The following is a 20291-nucleotide window of genomic DNA, read 5'->3' on the forward strand; positions in this document are numbered from 1 at the left end:
GGTACACGAATTAACTGAAAATCAAGGTACCAAGAAGAGAGATTTGAATAAAGCCACATTTACTGATTCCTCTTTCTAATTTGTTGAATTCCTTTGGCCTGTCGTTGCGTTTGTTTCCATATTCTCGATAACTGTGTTTTTGCTTTTTTCCTTTACGTTCACCTTTAGATTGCAATCATGTCAAACGCTATTGTGGTAACATAGCGTGTTTCTCCCTATAGTGAATAGTAAAATAGGGGCATTTCTCTGATATTATTACTTATTTTATGTAGTCCAACGTCTATCGTTATGTCATTGACGATGTGATTAGTCAAGTTCGCGGTGATTTCGAAGATATGGGTATTGATGATTCAGTATTGCAAGAACTTCAACGGGTATGCTTGATGGCTCAATGACGTATGAGCAATGAGACGTTTAGGATGTATGCTAATAGTAGGGTTTTTTCTTTCTTTTTTTTTTCTTTTTTGTTCTGTTTTAGTCTTGGGAATCAAAAGTTGCTCGTTCTCGCGTAGCCAATTTTGGATTTAAAGATGAAAATTATTATGACGAAGACGCCAATGACAACGGCGATTTGAACCAGGCGAACAATAATGATGTTAACAGTGCTACCAATTATAATAACTACCAACAGCAACAGCAACAGCAACAGCAACCTCAAACACAACTATCGCAAGCACATCCACAACAGCCGCCTCAAGCACAATTACCACAGCAATACGCTCAATATACACAAAACTACCCTACTACGAATACGATGAATACAACGAATAATGTACCGCAAGCTGCAAGTCTAGCCAACTTGGCTTTGAATGCCAGCAATAATGTTACGGGTATGGGCTTCAATAGACCGCAGCCTCAACCCTACGTTTTACCTCCTCCTCTTCCTCTTACACAACAACAACAACCACCTCTACCACCACAACAACAACAACAGCAACAATCACAGCCATATCAACAGTCAATGATGCAACCACCAAGACCCCTATCTCAGCCACTACAACAACATCCTTCTCAACAACTCAATTTACAATTACCAGGTTTACAAAGGAACATGAATAATAATAATAATAACAATAATAATATTCCACAAAATGATGGTGCAAACGATATAGAATTTGCAAGCACTGAAAAAATTGATAAGCACATTGCAGACATTATACAATCAAGCACAGTAACAGATCAAGAGGAAGACATTACATTCACAGCATTTTCGTCAGGTCGGTCCCTTTCTTTGGAGAGCTTACCTGACCATGTGAAGCAATTGATGAAAGATGCAAAAGAAAGGGCTTTCAAAGCAGGGGCTCTGAAAAAGAGAGAATTAAAGAGAATTCCTCAATTAGACGGTGAAGGAACAGAAGAAGAAGATCACAAGCCTATAGTGAATGAAGATGAAATTAACACATCCACGACGGCAGCAACAGACGACAACCCGTCTATAGCTATCACTACGACTGCTTCTACCACACCATCAGCAGCAGGAGGGACAAAAGCGGATGAAAAAGATGACTATGATCTTGGTTCCGATTTGGACGATACGGATGAAGATGATGATGATGCAGAAGGAAATGAAGAGATTGAGCATATTATTTTATGTTTATACGATAAAGTCACAAGAACAAAAAATAAGTGGAAGTGTATATTAAAAGATGGTATCATGTTGGTGAACGGCAGAGACTATCTATTTCACCGTGCCAATGGTGATTTTGAATGGTAGTCAGAAGAAAATCATAAGGATTATATTTTAACCACGTCATGAAACAAATAAACAAATTATTTTTTTTTTTTTTTTTTTTTTTTTTTTTTGTTCAATTTTCAAGAAATAAACCATGACTGTTCATGTTTCAAGTTCCTTAGAATTTCAATCGACTTTGCTAGATTCTATACATTTTTATGAAATAAAGGATCTAGATCACGAAAGAGGTGAGCGTTGTCTATTTTCCCAGGCGCTGCATGTTTATTTACGTTTGGCGGAGAGGATGATGTGACAGTGCGTAAAGCTGCATAAGGATCAGAATGAGTGAGCTGTGCTGGGTTGCAATAATAAAATGTCTGCTGCTGCTGCTGCTGTTGTTGTTGATACGGAGTAGATGGCATGCTTGTAATGGAAGAGAAGGAAGACGAGATAGTAGGAGATGGACTGTTGCTGCTATGATGTCGATGGTGGTGGTAGGAGGTACTCGTCGGTTTTAGAACACCGGTACTGCCTCCGGAGGACGAGGAGGATGTTTTTTGATCCATCGAGTTCAACTGGGCTAGATCCTTAAATATAGGGTTGTTGCCGCTGACGGTAGGCGATGAGGGTAATGGGGCAGCAGTGACATGGCTGCAACTGCTGCCGCTATTTTTGTTGTTATCGCTCGAGGTAAAGATGGCATTCAACGAGGTGCTCGTCCTATGGATAGGAAGTAAATGTTCGTTCTTGCTGTCGTTGTTCCTTAACGTGGGTATTAATCCAACGGGAACATGCTCATCTATCCACGATGGCGTGGGCTGAAAGCTGGGTCGAGTGATCATGGTGCTGCTCTTCGGAGGAAGGCTATGACGACTCGTAGGGCTCATACAATGATCGTCGCAATCGATTAAACTTAACAAGCGGTTGGGTGATAGCGGTGATGCGTTTTGTTCCGCCTGGGCAGGAAGGGGTGCCGTTCTCTCTGTGTTGATACTCACTTTGGTAGGCCTAGTGTCTGCACGAGGGGGAGTGGTGGCGGTCGTCGCTTGTGGTGTCGTCAACAGCGTACTCGTGCGCTTACTGCTTTTATTCTCCAACTGGTCGTTCAGCACCTTTTTTATATAGTTGACATGAGAGACTGCTTTTTCGCGGTCCAACCATTTCTGTTCATAGTATTTTTGCCTCATGAAAAGGCGTACATCGCCATCCGTTTCAGGTTCTTCAGTGTCCTGATGAAAGAGCAGTTTACTTAACCAGATAGTACGTGCCACCTGATTGCCCGTGCATTGTAACGCAATCACTTCTGCATCTGAGAATTTACTTGTCGAGATGGATTTGATCCTATGTCCAACTTCGCGGCTATACAAAAAAAAAAAAAAAAAAAGAAAAATAAAGACCCACACTTTTTAAGTCTTTTTTCGTCGTTCTATTTCCTCTCTTGGTTAAAATGTCACCATTTACACTAAACCTGAGCAACGAGCGCAGATAAAGGTCTGAATACTAAGGTTGACAAAGAAAGGACTCTGCAGATGTTGATGAGTTTATAAACGCTACTTGATAACAACACAGTCGTCCAACTCTTTCAACTTACTCTGGTAGGACAATCAAAGCATTTCTTATTCTCGGGCAATCGTAACAAATCTTTTATTTTTCTATAGGATGGTTTGTAAAGGTGGATGTATATCCATAGAAGTCCATTCAGAACGTGGATGGGTTTGTTTCCATGACTCAGAAAACTGTTCATGCTTACTCTAAGTTTCTTTCTTCTTGCTTCTTGGCTGCTAAGGAATTCTTGGCCATCATACTGAACTTATCATTGAATGAGAGAAAGAAGAGAGAAAAAAAATAAAAAAACAAAAGAAAAAGCTTATCCAAAGTGGAGAAAAAAATATCAAATGTTACACGCCAAAAAAAAAAAAAAGAAAAAAGAAATGAATGATTCTGTTGTAACAGTTCATACAGCTTTTATTGATGAGACCAAGGTGCATTTATATTGGATAAGGAGAGGTATCCCCTTGCGTTGTAGGGTAGAGCTCAGAGTCTATGTCGGTATGACACTGTCCTTTTGAACCAGACTGCCTGCGATGGGGGAATGCATCAGTAAAAAATGACAAAACTCACTTCCCCATGGGGGGCGAGAAGCCAATTAAGCTGTTGAATTTCGTTGGCGCAATTCTGGCGGAGACCATGCAACCCAAGAAATAACATAAAATAAAGAAATGCTTACTGCTGCCCTCCACCTTGATCACTGTTACGAAAAATCCATTCTATGTTGCCTGCTGTTGCTGCTGCTGACGATGCTGCTCAACAAGGTTCATCCGTAAAATATACCAATCTCTCGATAGAACAACTTACTACACCTGAACAAAGAAAAGATGCTATGGAAGTTAGAATAGCTGTGTTCGTAGACGAACAAAAATATCCTTTAGAAACTGAATATGATGGGTAATAAAAAGAAAAACGGATATCTCGATCGAATTTTTATATAACCATTTTCCCTACCGTTCATTTTTTGGATCCCCACAGATTAGATGAAGGTTCATTTCATTGGGCTGCTTATTGTGATCTTGTTGATCAAGAAAATCACAGCCAGATGGTGGCATCGCATGTGCCTGTTGGTACAGTTCGTTTGATTCCAAAGCCTAATGGTGTAGCTAAACTAGGTCGACTTGCGGTGCTTGCAGCCGCGCGTGGGCTTTACATCGGTCAAACCCTTGTGAAGGAGTTTATTGCTTATTGCAAGAAGCATGGATATCATACGATTGTATTGCATGCTCAATATCCTCGTCGTGGGTTTTATGAAAAGTTGGGTTTTGTGATTGAAGAAGGAGAAGAGATTTTTGATGAAGATGGAACACCTCATATTCGAATGTATATGCGCAACATCCAGGCCTGATCTGGTGTGTATCCATCCTCGCTCGTGACAGCAGGTGCTGATAAGGACGCATCGTTTTTTTGCGCTACTAGACAATAACATTAGAATACTCCCCTCCCTTTAGACTAAATAAAAGACGGGTCGTTATTAGATCAGACTGTCTCTATCAAAGGAATTGGCCTCAGAGAGCTGTCTGTTGGACGCTTTTTTGCTTATTTTCTGGAGAAGAAAAAAAAAAAAAAAAAAAAAAAAAAAAAAAAAAGAAAAAATCATTTGATCAAAAAGAGAGCTTACATGAGCAAGCTCTTATAAAATGCTGGACCCTTAAACTTTTCCGTTTTCTGCACTGGGAGGTTCTCACCATCGTTTCATTGTTTTTGTCTGCATCGTTTTTTTTTTCGCTTTTCATCAGATTGCCTAAAAAAGCCTAGTTACTCAAATTTGATGTGAAGCTCTGGGTAGTACCCGAATGCTCGACATTTCTACCCAATTTTTGTGTGGGTGTGTGCACCGACACGTACGCAGGGGCAAAATATAGGTCTATTATAAAAAAAATAGAGAGTCTTTTTTCTGATCACCCCAACCCACATTCAAGATAGGGTTTGTATTGTTGTTTTACAAGGCATGTATACGTTTATTGAAAAAAAAGAGACAAAAATGGCACTAAGGGAAACCAGTATTAAAAAAAAAAAAAAGATATATAGGTTTCCTAGTATATATCGTTAAATAAATAATTATTGTTATAGGGGGAGGGGAGACGAGGAGGGGTATATTATAAGATAAGAGGTGTATATCGTTTTTTTTTTTTTTTTTTAAGAAGATGCTAATGTATTGGTGAACCATTCGTTTAAATGTTGATATCGGGATTGACAGCGCTTTAATGAAGACAATGGAGATGGGGTATATGTAGTAGAATGGATGCCTTGTTGTGAAGGGGATGATTGCTTTTGCTGCTGCTGTAACAAGCATGATAGTAATGAAGTACCTCGAGTCGGTTGATGACAATGATTCAGCTTTTTCTCAAATATCAATTCCCGTTCACCATCCTCCTCCTCTTCTTCTTTGGGGCCTACAGACCAGCTATCTTCATTATCATCAGACGTTGTGGAAGTAGATGAAGACCAGTAGTAATAATCGTCTGCTGCTGTTGTTACTGCTTCGTCCTCCTCCACTTCCTCTTCCAACGGCAAAAAGAACTTTGTATCATTCTTTTGAACCAGAAATGCTGTATCGTCAGTCGTTACAAAACTTGTCATTTTACAAATTAGATGTATGGTGTTGTGCAGTAGTAGACAAGAGGGATCAAATCAATAAGAGAGATGGCGATATTCAAAAAAAAAAAAAAAAAAGTAAGAAATACGCTATTGGGCTTTTATATTTTTTTTTTTTTTTTTTTACCCCAAAATTGCCCGCCCTCTTTATCGATAATCGGTAGTTATGTAATTGTGCGTGCCACACATAGTCTCTCTTACTTGGGGGAGGAGAAGGGGTGGGTGGTCAGGATACAGTTTGTAGATTGGCTTAGTTTAAATTTGTTTATTTCATTTTATTTTTTTCTTCTGTTTCGAAGTTATCAGTACCTTAAAGCTGTTATTCCATTGTTTCCCTGTCTTTCATTCATTAGTGAAGTTTAAGATTATATAAGCTTTACTTGATATCTAATTTAACACCTAAAACGCCCGACAAAAAAGCGTAAAAAAAATAATAAAAAAAAAGGCGAGTATGTATCGAGCAATAAATGGAACGTGCTTTTTCTTATCCGATAAGCAGAGATATAAAAAAAAGAGACCTTCTAGACTCTATTATTTTTGAGATCAGTTAATGATACAAATTAGAACGAAATTTTACAAAAATTGGCTATCTGTTCTATCTATTCTTTTTTTGTTTGGAAACAAAAGAACGATACAGATGATACGTGCTGTTGTCATAGAGACGGTTTTCTTGCCAGTGATAATAACGTTTTGAAAAAGAAAAATTCTATCTGTTCCCCAAAAGAGAGAGAGAGAGAGCCAGCGACTGAAAAAAAAAATAATTTGAATTTTTTTAGACTCTCATTTTGTGAATGGGGTAAACCCAGTAAGCTGGGATTGTTCCGTTTACCAATTCAATCTGTTTAATTTTGGAAGATTGCTTACATAATTAAAACAAACAAAGCATTGTTATACAAACTTACTGAGGGGGTGCATCCACGACTGTTGCTTATCAGTGATATCTCTCCATTATGGAGACAAACGAAAAGTAGTTTTTGTGGTGATAAAGTGATTGGAAAGAGGGTTTATCATTCTCATTAGATAAGGTTTCTCTTTTGCTTTCTATTACATAAAATGAGATACAACCAAAAAAAGCGATTTGAATGATAACAAAGCAGGAAATAGGTTATTCCTTTGAACAGCTTTTTTTTCTTTTTTTCGCCAAAAAGATCGTTTCACGGGATCGACGTTGGGTATAAATGGAAGAATATAGATAGAATAGAAATAAAAGCAACTCCTTAACGTAAATACATAAACCAGATTTCTGCTATCAAGATAGCAGACGCTCCCAGAGCCAGCACAGGCAAAATGACAAGATTCCATTTCAAAAACTGGAAATAGCCCAGTGTGTAGATGCCTTTGGTTTTTAAGATATGATCAAACCTAAAATACAGCAATAAAAAGGCAAAGCGAGTAAGTTGAAGTTCTACCTCGATAGATAAGGGTCCATGACGACGACTTACATAATACCGGCAAGACTTCCTACCAAAGTCAAGCACGCGCCAAGATTACTGCCTACAATGAGTCCTAACAAAAACCCTTGCATCGTAGCATCGGATTGCACGTGCTGAGTAAAGTTTGGATGTTGAATGATCTGGGTAAACAAAATAGTCATTGGCTGTTCAATAGCAGCAGCAGCCCATCGTGTGTGTGTCAGTTTCGTTTTTTTTTTTTTTTTTTTTTTTTTTTTTTTCTCTCAATAGTACTATGAACAGTGTGCGCTTACCAGATTGTTTAATAATTGACAAGCTAAAATGGACACAAAGACAGTACCTAGCACCGCTGTAGCATAGTTTTTGGCAAAGACTGCCATGGCCGTAGCAAAGATGCCTACCCAACCCAAGTCAGAAAGCGCCTCAATCAAGATAAACATACCCAAGCTAAAGGGTAAAATAGGCCAAGGCATACGTAGGGTCACTGCGTAGAGAGTCGGCAAGTGATGGCGGTACCATTTCCAAGCACGATACAAGGGATGGAAATAGCTTTTGAACCAAGAGCGTCGTTGAGTCGTTCCGATCGCTGTCTCGTCTGCCTCTTCTGGTGGATCTTGAGAGTTTTTCCTTTTCCAAGCCATCGTGCTCGTGGTATCTTCCCGTCGGACAATGCCCATACTGCCTGCACTTTTACTTTTCGACAATGGCAGGTACAAGGTGCCCATATCCAATTGATCATCGCTCAAAAGATGAGGTGTCATCGTTATTGTAGGGTTCGTATTGAGCCTATCTAATTTCATCTCTTGCTCGTGTTGTTTGCTTGCGGTAGACGAGGACGAGGACGAGGACGAGGATGAGGAGGTGATCGCGTCGCGTGTTCCTTTCTCTTCTCTCTTGTCCCTCCTCGCTATCGCTGCTGCTGTTGCTGTTGTTGTTGTAGTAGTAGTAGTAGTAGTAGTAGCGGGTGCCGATGCTGTGGACGTGACGGTTGCTCCTCTCGACATCATCGACAACAGAACGGGCTGCTGAGAATACGTTTGATGTTTTCGTCGGTGGCGGATTCTCTGAAAGAGACGGTGAAAAGAAAGGCCTAAATCGTGTTGGATATCTCGAATCAACATCACACAGGCAAACGGTAGAGTGACCATCCATACGGGAACGTGAGCAAAAGAAGTACCCACAAGGGTCAATAAACAACAAGCGAGTAACACGAGGCCGAAAACGGCTCCGTGTGGGTCGATCAAGACAGATCTGGGATCAGCATCGGGTGGATTGATATGACGCGGTAAATAGTGTTCACTGTGAAAGACGAGACGTAAAATAATGTAGGCAAGTAGGAGGACAACAACGGTAGGGAGGAGCATCCATGCAGAATAAGTGATGAAACTGATGCCATAGGCTTCCGATACAACCACATTGGTAGGATTGCCGATATAGAGAGCCATAGAAGCTATAGACATAGATAGATAGATAGATGTAGACAGGCGTAAGTTTTTGTTTTTTTTTTGCTTTTTTTTCCTTTATCCATAATGTAGTATCCCTCTCGTTACCTATATTGGCCGTAGTAAATTCACTCATCAAAAAGGCGGTGGGTATAATATCCGAGACTTTGGTAAAATAGGATAAAAAAACGGTGCCTGTCAAGATGACCACATCATTGCTTGTCAATCCACTCATGACACTCGTGAGGATAAAAAATAAAGTAAAGGCCAGCATGCCTCGATTGCCCGCTTTTTTCGATACCCAAAAAGCACAGAATTGAAAAACACCTGTCATATCCAACGATATACAGATATACGCCTACCAAATAAGTAGAGGTCAGCTAGGTCGTAGATCCAAATTTTTCTGTTGACTTATAGATCACAGTTTTTTTCCCTTTTTTTTTTTTACCAGCGAATAGAATAGAATTAAAATGGCCCATGGTTGTACACCCATCGTTCCTAAAAATCCTCGACCGACCACATCGAAATCGATAGCACGTATAATAAGCAAGATCAACACACTGAGAGGAGGCACCGTAGCAATTGTAAGATAGATTTTGATGTGAGGATGGACTCGAATCTTGACGGGTCGGATCACCAGTGCTATTGTCAATACAAAGATAACAATAGCTACATAAGAATAAGCAGTTAACGTTGCATTTGCTGCATCCACCATGATAGAATAAAACAAGTATAAATCGTTGTAAAGAAGCGCATTAGAAAAGAAGAAAGAATCAGCAAAGATAAAAAATAAGATCAAATTATGATCTCATTTCTTTCTGAGCAAAAAGGCAGTAAAGATCTGGGTTTATAAAAAAGCGAAAATGTTTGGAATTTACGTCAAAAGAAAAGTCTTTGGATTTTTGCCTTCCCGCTTTCCTCTTTTTTCTTTATTTAATTTTTTAATTTTCTTGTTGGTTGTGCTCATCTAACCTCAGCAGCTGCAACTATAACCGATCAACAAAACAACTATTTAGCACATCTGGCTATACACTGAAACAAAACGAGCTTTCTAGTGCACAATGTGGTTAAGCGACGGACAAAGTAAAAAAAAAAAAAAAAAAGAAACAAGATGCAAGCGTTTCTCTGTTCAAAAGGAAAAATAAACCCATATTTCCTTTCTTTTAGAAATTGGAGTTGGGTTAACAGCTTTTGGTCTCTTTTTCATGTTGATGGGAGTCCTGATGTTTTTTGATGGAGGCTTGATGGCCATTGGCAACGTAAAAAAAAAGAAAAAGAAAACGAGAGCATCCATATGTTTTTTCTGTGACAAGCTAATGTTGATGCAGATTTTATTTTTCAACATGTAGATCATGTTCTTGAGTGGCATCACGGCTATTATTGGAGCAAAAAATACATTTGTCTTTTTCAGTCGAAAAGAGAAATTAAGAGGAACTATTTGCTTTTTGGGAGGCATAGCATTAGTGTTGGTCAAATATCCTTTGATTGGATTTTGCATAGAAATCTTTGGCATTTTAAACCTGTTTGGGTAAAAAATTAGGAATTTCCCTGCATAATGCATATACAATAGATATTATACACATAGACGCGTGCGCGCGCCGTGAAATGGACATAGGCTGACTCTTTTCCCTCTTTTCTCCTCTAGTGACTTTTTCCCTGTCATTTTTGGCTTCTTGAAGAGATTACCTATTATTGGTCCCCTCTTGACTCAAACAGCCATTTCCAGAGTAAGTAGTAAAAAGCATCTATGTTTATTATCCTGCTTTCGTTTCACTGACCCGTAAGCAAATCTCTCCAGTTTATACCTAGAGACACTCGTACTCGCGTGTAAATAACAATACTTTTTCTCTTTCTGCTACACAGCACACATACCTATTTCATTCACAACCTAATATCAACTCTATAGAAGAAACAAATAAAATAGCGTTCCACCACGAAGGATACAGTCATGTGACCTGATTTCAAACATAAACAAAACAGGACACACATCTATTGTTCGCTCGCTCGGGGTTTTATTAAAAAGAAAAAACAACGCATTCAGTCTCCCCCCCCCTTTGATAAACCTCATATGCAGCACAAATACAAATGTATTCTGACTTTCATTTCCCTTTTTTGCCTTTTTTTTTTGTTCCCCTCATTTTCCCCCTTTTTTTACCCCTTTTTTTTTTTCTGATACATTTTTTTGAGAGAAAAAAAGTTTATTCGTTTCTTTTTTTTTTTTTTCATTAAATTCATATATTATTTTTTTTTTATTTTCTTTACTTTAAGAGATTATCTATCATTTTTTCTTTCCCTCTTAATAAACTACATGCATTGACAACAAAATAGAGAATTCATGTGAAAAGCGTAACATTAAAGAAACAACAAAAAGCAAAAAGAGTTTGATACACAACAAAAAACGATGAACAGCCATTGTAATATAAAAAAGTCTCTTATACTATTTCATTGGTGTAAATTGCATTTTCCGCATTATGATAAGTTGACAACATTAACAGAGTTGACGACACAGATGGATACATTTGTCTTATTTTTAAGCAGTTTATTTCATATATCCATAACAACAACAACAACCGCAAAAGATATTCCACAGATATTCGATGCTATCCATACGAGTATACCAGAGATATTTGCAAACCACAACAGCAGTAGCGGCAATTATAATAATGACGTAGACCTGATACACTATGTACAAGAGCAATATTATATTTACCATATTCTTTATACTGTACTCAGAGACCAGACATTATCATTTACTCACTATGTAAAAAAACAACGTGTTTAGACAATTCAAATTGCACAGCCTAAACTAAATAATTTATTGTCATCTCATTGTCATTAGGTACATCATTATTATCCTTATTCATCCTTTACACTCCACAGCAGGAAGGATATTCATTCCATCTTGACTTCATGGACTTCCTTTATATTATCAGATTATATCACAGCCTCAGTTGTGTCGCTCTCATCGTCTCGTTCTCTCTTATTCTCATGGAAGCACATTTTATGCATTTTACATTATCATCAGCCCCATCTCGTGGCCGACTTTCTTTGTCTAGAGGATACGAAAGAGACTGTCCTTGACTTACTGCAAGAAACCTACAATATATCCTTACTATCACCGCTACCAAGTGAAGAAGCAGAGGAGGAGGAAAAAGACATACAACTTCAACTCCTGTTGGACTTGATCACCCATCTGCCCTATCCTTTTTCAAACGAAATTCATATGAAACGACATCAGGATTTAGAGCGTTTCAAAGTCAACTCAACGTTACATTTACGCCACAACGAGGATGATCAAGAAGATGAACAACAACAACAACAACAAACAGGTAAACCAGATAACCAATAACAATTCAAGTTATCATGCTTTATTTAGACTTGTTTCTAATCTAGGGATAGCTGAAGACGAAACCAATAAGCACAGTGGCATCACAGAAACTACGACGACGACAACAACGACGACAGCTACTTTTACAAGTCAGCAAGTAAAGCTCACAAAAACCACTGTGTACAGATACAGTGATGGTACCGAAGTGCCACATGATCTCGAAGAATTTGAGACGAGAGCATCTCAATTAATAGAAAAAATGAACCAATTACAATATCAATTGTCATTCATTATACCCACTACTACTACTACTACTACTACTACTACTACTACTACTACTACTGCCACCTCGACCACCGACTCCGCTTGCTACTCACCATCATCTGCAACTATTGTGTCTTTTGATACAAACCAGACAGACTTTTTTTCTCACTATAGCGCTACGAGTGGAGCCACTGCTGTCACTTCCATGAGTGGTGCATCAAGTACGCGCTGTAGCATGGATGAGAATGCATTGCTAGATGACCCACAGCAGCAGCTCCACCAGCTCCAGCTCCAGCAACAACAACAACCACAACCACAACCACACCTATTGCTCGTACCGCCTTTGCTAACAAACACATCGTCTTCCTCATTACCCTCGCTCACGACAGAAGAGAAAAACATCCCTTATGAAAAGAGTTTTAAACAATTACAATCTGAATTTCAATTACTTTGTGATCATGACCTTCACGAATTATTACATATTTATTTACCCAAACAACTGATAGCGAGTACCTCGCTCCCTCATTTGAGCGAACATCCGAAACTACTTTGGCGAAAAAACCAGCTCATTGATCTACAAGCACAGCTAGCACAAGCCTTTCAACGATCTGAAATCGTATTAGCTCACTTTAAACGTGCCTTCTCTTTCTCTCAATTATGTCAGTCAATCAGACAAGAACTCGATCTTGTACAGCAGAAAATGGTGAAATCCATCACAACCTACCAAGACATCCAAGAGTTGGAAGCAAAAATAGAGAATACAACCCTGACCATCAAAGCTTTGAAATCAGATTATCACGATTTGTTAGCCATCCCACCGCTATCTTTCGCTGCTGCAACAGAGCAGTCAATAGAAGCACCCAATGCCATCACCAGCACAAGACAAGAGAGTATCGATAAAAACAAAGAACTGAGAACAACTCCTACCTCTACATTCTCTTCCTATCATTCTCAGTTGGAATTGATCGAGAACAAAAACATCTTGGTTTGCTCGTGGGTGGAAGAAGTTCGTATTTGGTTCACAGAAGCTGAGCGTATCCGACAATGGATCGAGAAACGTCTCGAACAGCTGAATGGTACAGCTTATACCACTTTACTCCCTGATGATCCGCTTGCAGAAAAAATAATCCAAAAGGATGACGAAAACGAGGATCATGACGATCATCGATTGTCGGCTCTTCAATACAACTTGCTCTTACTGAATGAATCTCATGGTCTGTTAGAGAAAGAAATCGAGCAATTTGACAATCAAGACATGGCACGTTTACGTTCTCATGTCAAATCCCTTACCACCACCACCACCACCACCACCACCACAGCGGGTGGTACCGAGGAGGGTAGAAAAAAAGACTTGACTCCCGCTGATACCACAACGATTGAGATTACGCTGACGACGCTCATGACCTTGGATCAATTGCTTCACGTTTTGGGTCAACGAAGCCATACGTTACGCGTGTTGACTCAACGTGTAGCTTGGGAAAAAGAATGGCACAAGACAATGCAATGGTTAGAAGAAACGGATCGATCCGTCAATGAATTTCTAACTACAGAAGCACGTTGGCAATTAGACCTTTCTCCTTCGTCTTCTTCTTCCCTCGCTTCCGTCCATGAAACGGATCAACAGCAAAATCATCAACAAAAGGCCATGGTGATTCAACACCTTTTGTCGTTGGAACATAAAGTAGCCGAGTTCGATCAAGGTCAATTTACAAAGACAGTCAACCTGTATCAAGAATTAGACACGATGGCCAATATTGACTTGCCCACTCACTTGGAAACACGACAAGAAGGCTGTGAACAATTCTTTGAAAACTTGATGAAACGCTTGTCCTATGCAAGGCAAGTCGTAGAACAGCGTCTCATGATGCTGGACTTTTGTCATCAGACAGAGGATCTCAAAAAAGATGCCAAAGCGTTGCAAAAGGATCTTTTTGACGCCATGTATCCTCATCCTCATCCTCATCCTCAGGATGACTCGCATCCACAACCGCATCAAAAACATTCTCAGCATCAAACGGTCATGTTGCTTTCATCACGTGTGCAAGATATTCATGAAAGAATATTGCACATTGTGACCGTATCCGCTGCCAAAGTACCCTATCCTGTACCCATCCACACTCACCTCAGCGGCAAAAAATGGGGTTCTTCCGCATCTGCGCAAGAAGAGTGGGTCAAAAAAGACAAAGAAGAAGCCAAGAGAGCGAATGAAAAAGTACATCACGTTGTCACACAAAATAAAAACCAGTTGATCACCCTCAGCGAAGAAGTAGACAAGCTTCTGCAGACGTATCAACACATGTTGCAATTACAAGCACGTACGCAGCATTACTTACAGAACGCAAACCACCTATGTCAATGGGCAGAGGAACAGATAGACATTGTTTTGAAAAGTATGCAAGAAATGAAAACATATCAGCAACAGCATCGACCGCAATCCCATCAGGACATCGAAGGCGTCGTTTGGACTGCAGAAAACATACACAAACTGGAACAAGACCGCAGTCAAATACTGGCTCAATTGCTTAGCAACGGTGCTCATGGAGAAGCAGGAGCAGGGGGCAAGGAAGATGAAGTGGTGGAATTACTGACGTGTATCCATCAAATCTTGGAAGAAGCGGCCAGCTTGCAAAAATTATCTCTGCAACTGAATCCAACGTTGACCGCTGAAAATAGTATGATTGATCATCATCGTCTTCGACACATCTCGCGTCAATTGGAAGAAAGATTTGACCGTCTACAGAAATTATTAGAAGAACAGCAAACAGCCCTGGACCAATGGCGCCAGATCCTACATGATGGCCATCATTTCAGGGAGCAAGTACAGTCTCTGATAACCTATCTACAAAAAACCAGACTGGCTATCCCTGCATGCAAGCAGTTGCATGGTTTGATGACCGGCGAGTCAGAAGAGCATGACCGCAGCAGATTGAACAACTTACAGACCTCACTCAGAGGTTTACAAGACCAACACCAAACGCAAACCATGCTCTATAACATCCTCTGCGGTACACCTGTCCACACTTCCAACAAAACAACCGTGTCGTCGTCGGATGCACCAGAGGATACAAGTGCCATTCAAATGGATCTGAGCAAACAATGGACAGAAATAAGTAACGCTATAAAGAACTTTCAACTCTTCACAGCATCAGTGGAAGCATGGTTTGAGCGTCAACGTAGACTGAGCAGTATTGAGCTTGAGTATCTAAAAGACTTGAATGATGATCTTCAGCATCTAACGGAAGAACGTGTAGGACACAACAGCAATAACACACCGCTACAACCTCAAACCGCAACATTAGAAGGCAGAATTCAGAAGGCTACCGTACTTTTAGAAGCGATCGAACAAGAAATTGTGTTGGCTGTTCATCAAGATCAAACGAAATCCGATCCATTGCAGATTGCAAACTATGCTTGTGCTCGTGATCGATGTTCAGAATTAATGAAGCAAGTGCAAAGTGCCAATCAACGGCTGCTTATCCTTCAATCAGATACAAATCAAGCACGTATGCTGACGGACGTTTTGGTAGACATTGACAACCTATGCCAACAGCTAAAAGAAAAGACACATGACATCACACAGCGGCTCAAGAACGTGAACCCTCATTTTGCAAACTTGTCTTTGGAAGAGTTGAAGACTGTCGCCGATGATATACAAACAGCAAACGATCAAGCGGAACAAGAAGTCAAACAGTGGAAAGACAACCTTAACGCCATCACCAGCAAAGCAGACAACATCGCCCTCAGCTCATTTTCCGCTAAAGATTGCCTGACGAAATCCTTGCACCTTTTACTCGAAACATACGCTCAGCTCGTCAGTTGTACTGATACGCAAAAGAAGCAAGCCGCCTTGATTCGCAAAATGTATATCCATACAAAGGCAGCTCACGATCTTCAGCAATGGATGGCTTCGTGCTTGGAAGCCATCGAGCAACTACCTACCGATGTTGCTGTGTATGAAGAACAGGACTTACTTTCAGAGTTAAGCAACATTGAGCAAAAGATAAATGAACTCAAGCCAACAGTACAAGCTTTCGAGGAGATGCCTTTGCGCATTTTTGATGAAACCATGACGGTTGAGAATAGTCCTCTAGGAATAGATCTTGCCAAAATCCGCGCGGACGTCGATGAACGACAAGCAGCTACAAAATATCAGTGGGTCCATTTGAAAGCACAACATTCACAAGCATGCCAGGCTGTTGAGCTATCAAAGCGATCTTTTGATTTCAATAAAAAAGCAAAAATGATTCAACATCAAATAAGCGAACTACAACATCAAGTCAGTACGACACACCTGATTAAATATACCAGCTCCTCTCAAATACAATCAGCAGCAGCAGCAGCAGAAGCAGACAATGACATTGTCACTGCTGTCTTAAAGTACCCTTCCATCTGGATGTCAACCGAGCACCGTTTGAATTCAGCAAAGCTAAAGCTAGGTATGATACATCAAATCATTCAAATGCAACTGCATCCAGCTATTCAAGAATTAGACGAAAAATTTTCAGCAGCCACGACCTTTCATCAGCAGAAGGAAGCTCTATCGACCATGTTGAATGCTGTTTCTCAAACTGTAGAGGCCAAACAGCATGGTATAGCAGCAGCCGAGAAGATGAGCGGATTTTTTACAGTCATAGAAGAGATTGAGGTGTTGCTATCAGCATTAGCAGAAGTCATTGTACGAGCCACTCCTCAGCATCTTCAACAGCAGCAAGAACAAAAACGTAGCAGCAATGCCGTTTCGCAACTGTTTGAAGCGCGTTTTGAGAGTGACTACTTTTACCGTCCCGTCGATATTCAAGCACTGTTGATTGATTTCGACACACGGTACCGGTACTATGAACCTAAAATAGATGATTTATTCACTGAAGCCAATGGCGTCATGCAGAAGCACGATTTAATAAAGGACGAGCGCGTCAAAGCATGTGTTCAACAACTTTCAGATAAATGGTCTCTTTTGAAAAAAGACGCCATGAGCAAAAAAGCGCAGCTCTTTGCATTAATCAATGCAAACAATAGGATGGGTTCAATTGGTAGAAAACCAGCCTCTCCTTTGGAGTCGAGATCAGTCACGAGCACAAGTGGAAGAACATCTGCTACTACAACTGCTACTGCTGGCGGTAATCATAGTATACTGCAAGACAGGGCTTCTAAATTACTGATGAACAACAAAGGCAACGGAACACCCTTACCGTTAAAAGAACCTCCTCGGCCGAAAGTGATACAATCCACCGTACCAAGAGGCATGACAGGTTATACTCGTCGACGCACACAAACAGGAACAGCAACAACAACAACACCTGTTCCTTTTGCACTTTCCGCTACTGCTGCTCGTGCTGATGCTAGAAAACGAATGTCAGCCATGGCAGCACTCCCTTCACAGAGTACAACGACCATATCAACAAAGCAAGATCAGACAACGCGAAGAGTAGCCGCTCGTCAACTTGCCGCACAAAAACATCGCGATAAAGTAGCCACCACCACAACAGCCCCTAACGCGGCTACGAAAAAGGCTGCCTCGACAGTATCCGAAACGTATGTATCTGATCCTAAGAATGATCTAGACGTCGCCTTGGGAGATATCATCAATGATTCACCTTATAAAATACAAGTGAAAATGGTTCCGGGAGAAGTAGGTAAATATTGGTTTGGTGATGTCAATCCAAAATTAGCTTACTGTCGCATTCTAAGAAGCCGTATGGTGATGGTGCGTGTGGGCGGAGGTTGGGTGGAACTGTCACAATTCTTAAGAGATCATGCTTTATTGGAAGGTGGGCAATTTATCTCGTCGACAAATCATAAAAGAGCCTCACTACCTCCTTTACCTTCCGGTGCTGTTCGCGATGGTTATTTGAATACAACGACGGGCGCCCGTTATAGAAGCGATAACGCTCAACATGATAAGCGTGGTGTCATTGCTATTCGAGGGGGAGGAGGAGGAACAGCAGCTGCAGGAAATGTCAGACGTGTCAGTAAACAACAAAGCTCAGAAGATATTTTGAGAGAATCGCAATCTACACCGTATCATCAACAACAACCATATCTTCATCGCCGCGGAGTCTCTCCAGGACCCTATGGTCATGGTATCAAATCAGGAAACAAATTTCTTATCACAGTAGACGGTGAAGGTAACCGTGTCGAAGTCAAGATGACTAAAGCCAAGAATAAAGATACCAAATTTGTTACCCCGTTCAAGCTTTAATTTTAACCGTCCCTTGTATTATTCATTCATTATATGTTTCTTACCATTCATTTCTCTATTATTGTAAATAGTCTTCCTTCTGGACGTTATTTTTATTTCTTTATCTATTCTAGAATATAGGATAAACTTTCTTTTGCCTCACTGTAAATATTTAAAATTGCCAAAACACTCTCATTTTCCCCCGATCATCGACAATAAATAAGGCACGCACCAACGATTGGTTATTTCTATTATTAGAGTCTAAAAAGAAAAACCTTTGGTGCCTGCAGATCAGAAAAAGATAATTTGAAGCGGAGAGGAAGGGACCCAGGGCCTAAGAAAATATTACATTGAAAATCCACAAGAAATGCAGTGTTCAACAACAGCTTAATAAGCTCTTTACGATGTCGAATCAAATATAAAGGAACATTTCCGCTTGCTAAAAATAGAATCAACTAATAAAGAGTGCTGCTTCCTGGAATGTAGAATCAGAAAGGGTTTTCAATCAAAGGTAGCCTTGATTTATTGTTCGACACTATAGTAATCTTCTCAATGTGAATGACGAAATAGGTATTACTGTAAGAAAGCTGTGCTATAGCCACGTGATCACGCTACATCAGTCTATTAGAAACGTGATTTTGCATCGAATTCTTGTGGCTGCTATGGTGATCGCTCGAGGAGAAGAGGAACGAGGTAAATGTATATCTGTGTGGGATAAGATAAAGCCTCCCTACCACCGTATCATTGTTACTATATAAAAATAGTCGGCGTTCATTCTCTACTGTTCGGAAGCAAATGACTGAATGACCGCGCAAATAAGCTTTTTTTTTTCTTTTTTGCCTTCTCTTTTGTCAGTACGAAAAGTTCTCCGCTTTCGTTGAGCCCCACTATGAGTTAACAGTTTACGTTCATTGAGCTGTCTATGATCAAGTATCAAAGGATCTATTTATAGCGACCTTCGGATAATGAGGTTGAATGGCGTTGTGTGCGGTCAGTACCGATAAACTAATTCTTGTTTGTTAATTAAGTGTGTCCAATAGATGACAAAATAAGCTGATATATAATTGTCCAGTTTAGGTGGTTATTCCTTTTTATAGCAGGGCATTGCTATTGAACGTGATCCATAAAGCCACTAACCAATCTCTTTTCTCTTTGGCTTACTTGACGTAGTACACATCTTCAACTTCGGATGGTTCAAGAAGGAAATTAAGGACTTCGTGACTACTGGGAAAAAGCCTTATGTTATCAAATCGATTTTGGATATTTTTGGATGAAAAAAAAAAGTATTTAAGACCCACCCCCCATATACTACTTGATCTGTGCCAGCATGGCCCTTCTATTACGATAGATTATAGTATCAGCATCAATTCAGCAACGTAGCAATGATTCATTTACAAAAGGAACATGCAGTAGTAGTCTATCAGCAAGCTTATATATACCAAGTACGTTAAGCTATACGCCCGACCAAAAAGAAAGTTCTGCGTACCACATCGTTAGTGACTTATCAGAATACAGCTTTAAGTGTGACAAATCCTATTCTAGTATTAATGTACACATCTTATTTGTTCCTTTACATCAATGCACGTCCTCCAACACTTCTTACTTTCGATTGAGTTGTAGTAAAATATAAAAAAAAAAAAAGTCAAAATTTGATAATACAAGTATCACTGTTGTTCCATTATGCAGATCAGGTTCGTGTATACTAAGCATAATACAAGTTGTCATTAGCATGATTTGGACTCGTTTTAAGGATCAGATACTGGTTACCACTCCTTCATACTTGAATATCCACTTATAGCTTCCTCAAAATACGGCTGCTATAACGACAAACTTAAATCGGTTAGAGAGA

The 20291-nt window shown here is 39.9% G+C and overlaps 6 protein-coding genes across 6 annotated transcripts; 3 read left to right on the forward strand and 3 right to left on the reverse strand.

Moving 5' to 3' along the window:
- Positions 1-565: 565 nt before the first annotated feature.
- BDF20DRAFT_854334 (transcription factor IIA, alpha/beta subunit) lies at positions 566-1803 on the forward strand. The gene has a single exon (XM_053080179.1). The coding sequence runs from the start codon at positions 755-757 to the stop codon at positions 1712-1714; it is 960 nt and encodes a 319-aa protein (XP_052939549.1). The 5' UTR covers positions 566-754; the 3' UTR covers positions 1715-1803.
- BDF20DRAFT_310622 (uncharacterized protein) lies at positions 1797-3226 on the reverse strand. The gene is made up of 2 exons (XM_053075177.1): positions 3134-3226; positions 1797-3031 (listed from the first exon to the last, which is right to left on the reverse strand). Exon 2 carries the CDS (start codon positions 2857-2859, stop codon positions 1879-1881), a length of 981 nt encoding a protein of 326 aa, XP_052939550.1. The 5' UTR covers positions 2860-3031; positions 3134-3226; the 3' UTR covers positions 1797-1878.
- On the reverse strand, positions 3069-3600 carry BDF20DRAFT_854338 (uncharacterized protein; the record flags this gene model as incomplete). Its single annotated transcript, XM_053080180.1, has 3 exons — positions 3423-3600; positions 3264-3324; positions 3069-3195 (listed from the first exon to the last, which is right to left on the reverse strand). Coding segments are annotated over exons 1-3 (175 nt in total), but the record flags the coding sequence as incomplete, so codon positions are not given.
- BDF20DRAFT_970304 (acyl-CoA N-acyltransferase) lies at positions 3555-4568 on the forward strand (the record flags this gene model as incomplete). Its single annotated transcript, XM_053085013.1, has 2 exons — positions 3555-4117; positions 4199-4568. The coding sequence occupies exons 1-2, from the start codon at positions 3942-3944 to the stop codon at positions 4566-4568; spliced, it is 546 nt and encodes a 181-aa protein (XP_052939552.1). The 5' UTR covers positions 3555-3941.
- Positions 4569-7035: 2467 nt separating this feature from the next.
- Positions 7036-9387, reverse strand: BDF20DRAFT_904903 (uncharacterized protein; the record flags this gene model as incomplete). The annotated part of the gene is made up of 6 exons (XM_053083094.1): positions 7036-7180; positions 7261-7391; positions 7524-7779; positions 8266-8680; positions 8781-9030; positions 9121-9387. 6 exons carry the CDS (start codon positions 9385-9387, stop codon positions 7036-7038), a joined length of 1464 nt encoding a protein of 487 aa, XP_052939553.1.
- A 346-nt stretch (positions 9388-9733) lies between these two features.
- BDF20DRAFT_833062 (uncharacterized protein) lies at positions 9734-18463 on the forward strand (the record flags this gene model as incomplete). The annotated part of the gene is made up of 7 exons (XM_053078603.1): positions 9734-9755; positions 9840-9931; positions 10022-10200; positions 10318-10399; positions 11152-11433; positions 11512-12001; positions 12066-18463. The coding sequence occupies 7 exons, from the start codon at positions 9734-9736 to the stop codon at positions 18461-18463; spliced, it is 7545 nt and encodes a 2514-aa protein (XP_052939554.1).
- Positions 18464-20291: the final 1828 nt, after the last annotated feature.

Source organism: Mycotypha africana (assembly GCF_025528875.1).
Source record: "Mycotypha africana strain NRRL 2978 chromosome Unknown BDF20scaffold_2, whole genome shotgun sequence".
Lineage (NCBI taxonomy): Eukaryota > Fungi > Mucoromycota > Mucoromycetes > Mucorales > Mycotyphaceae > Mycotypha > Mycotypha africana.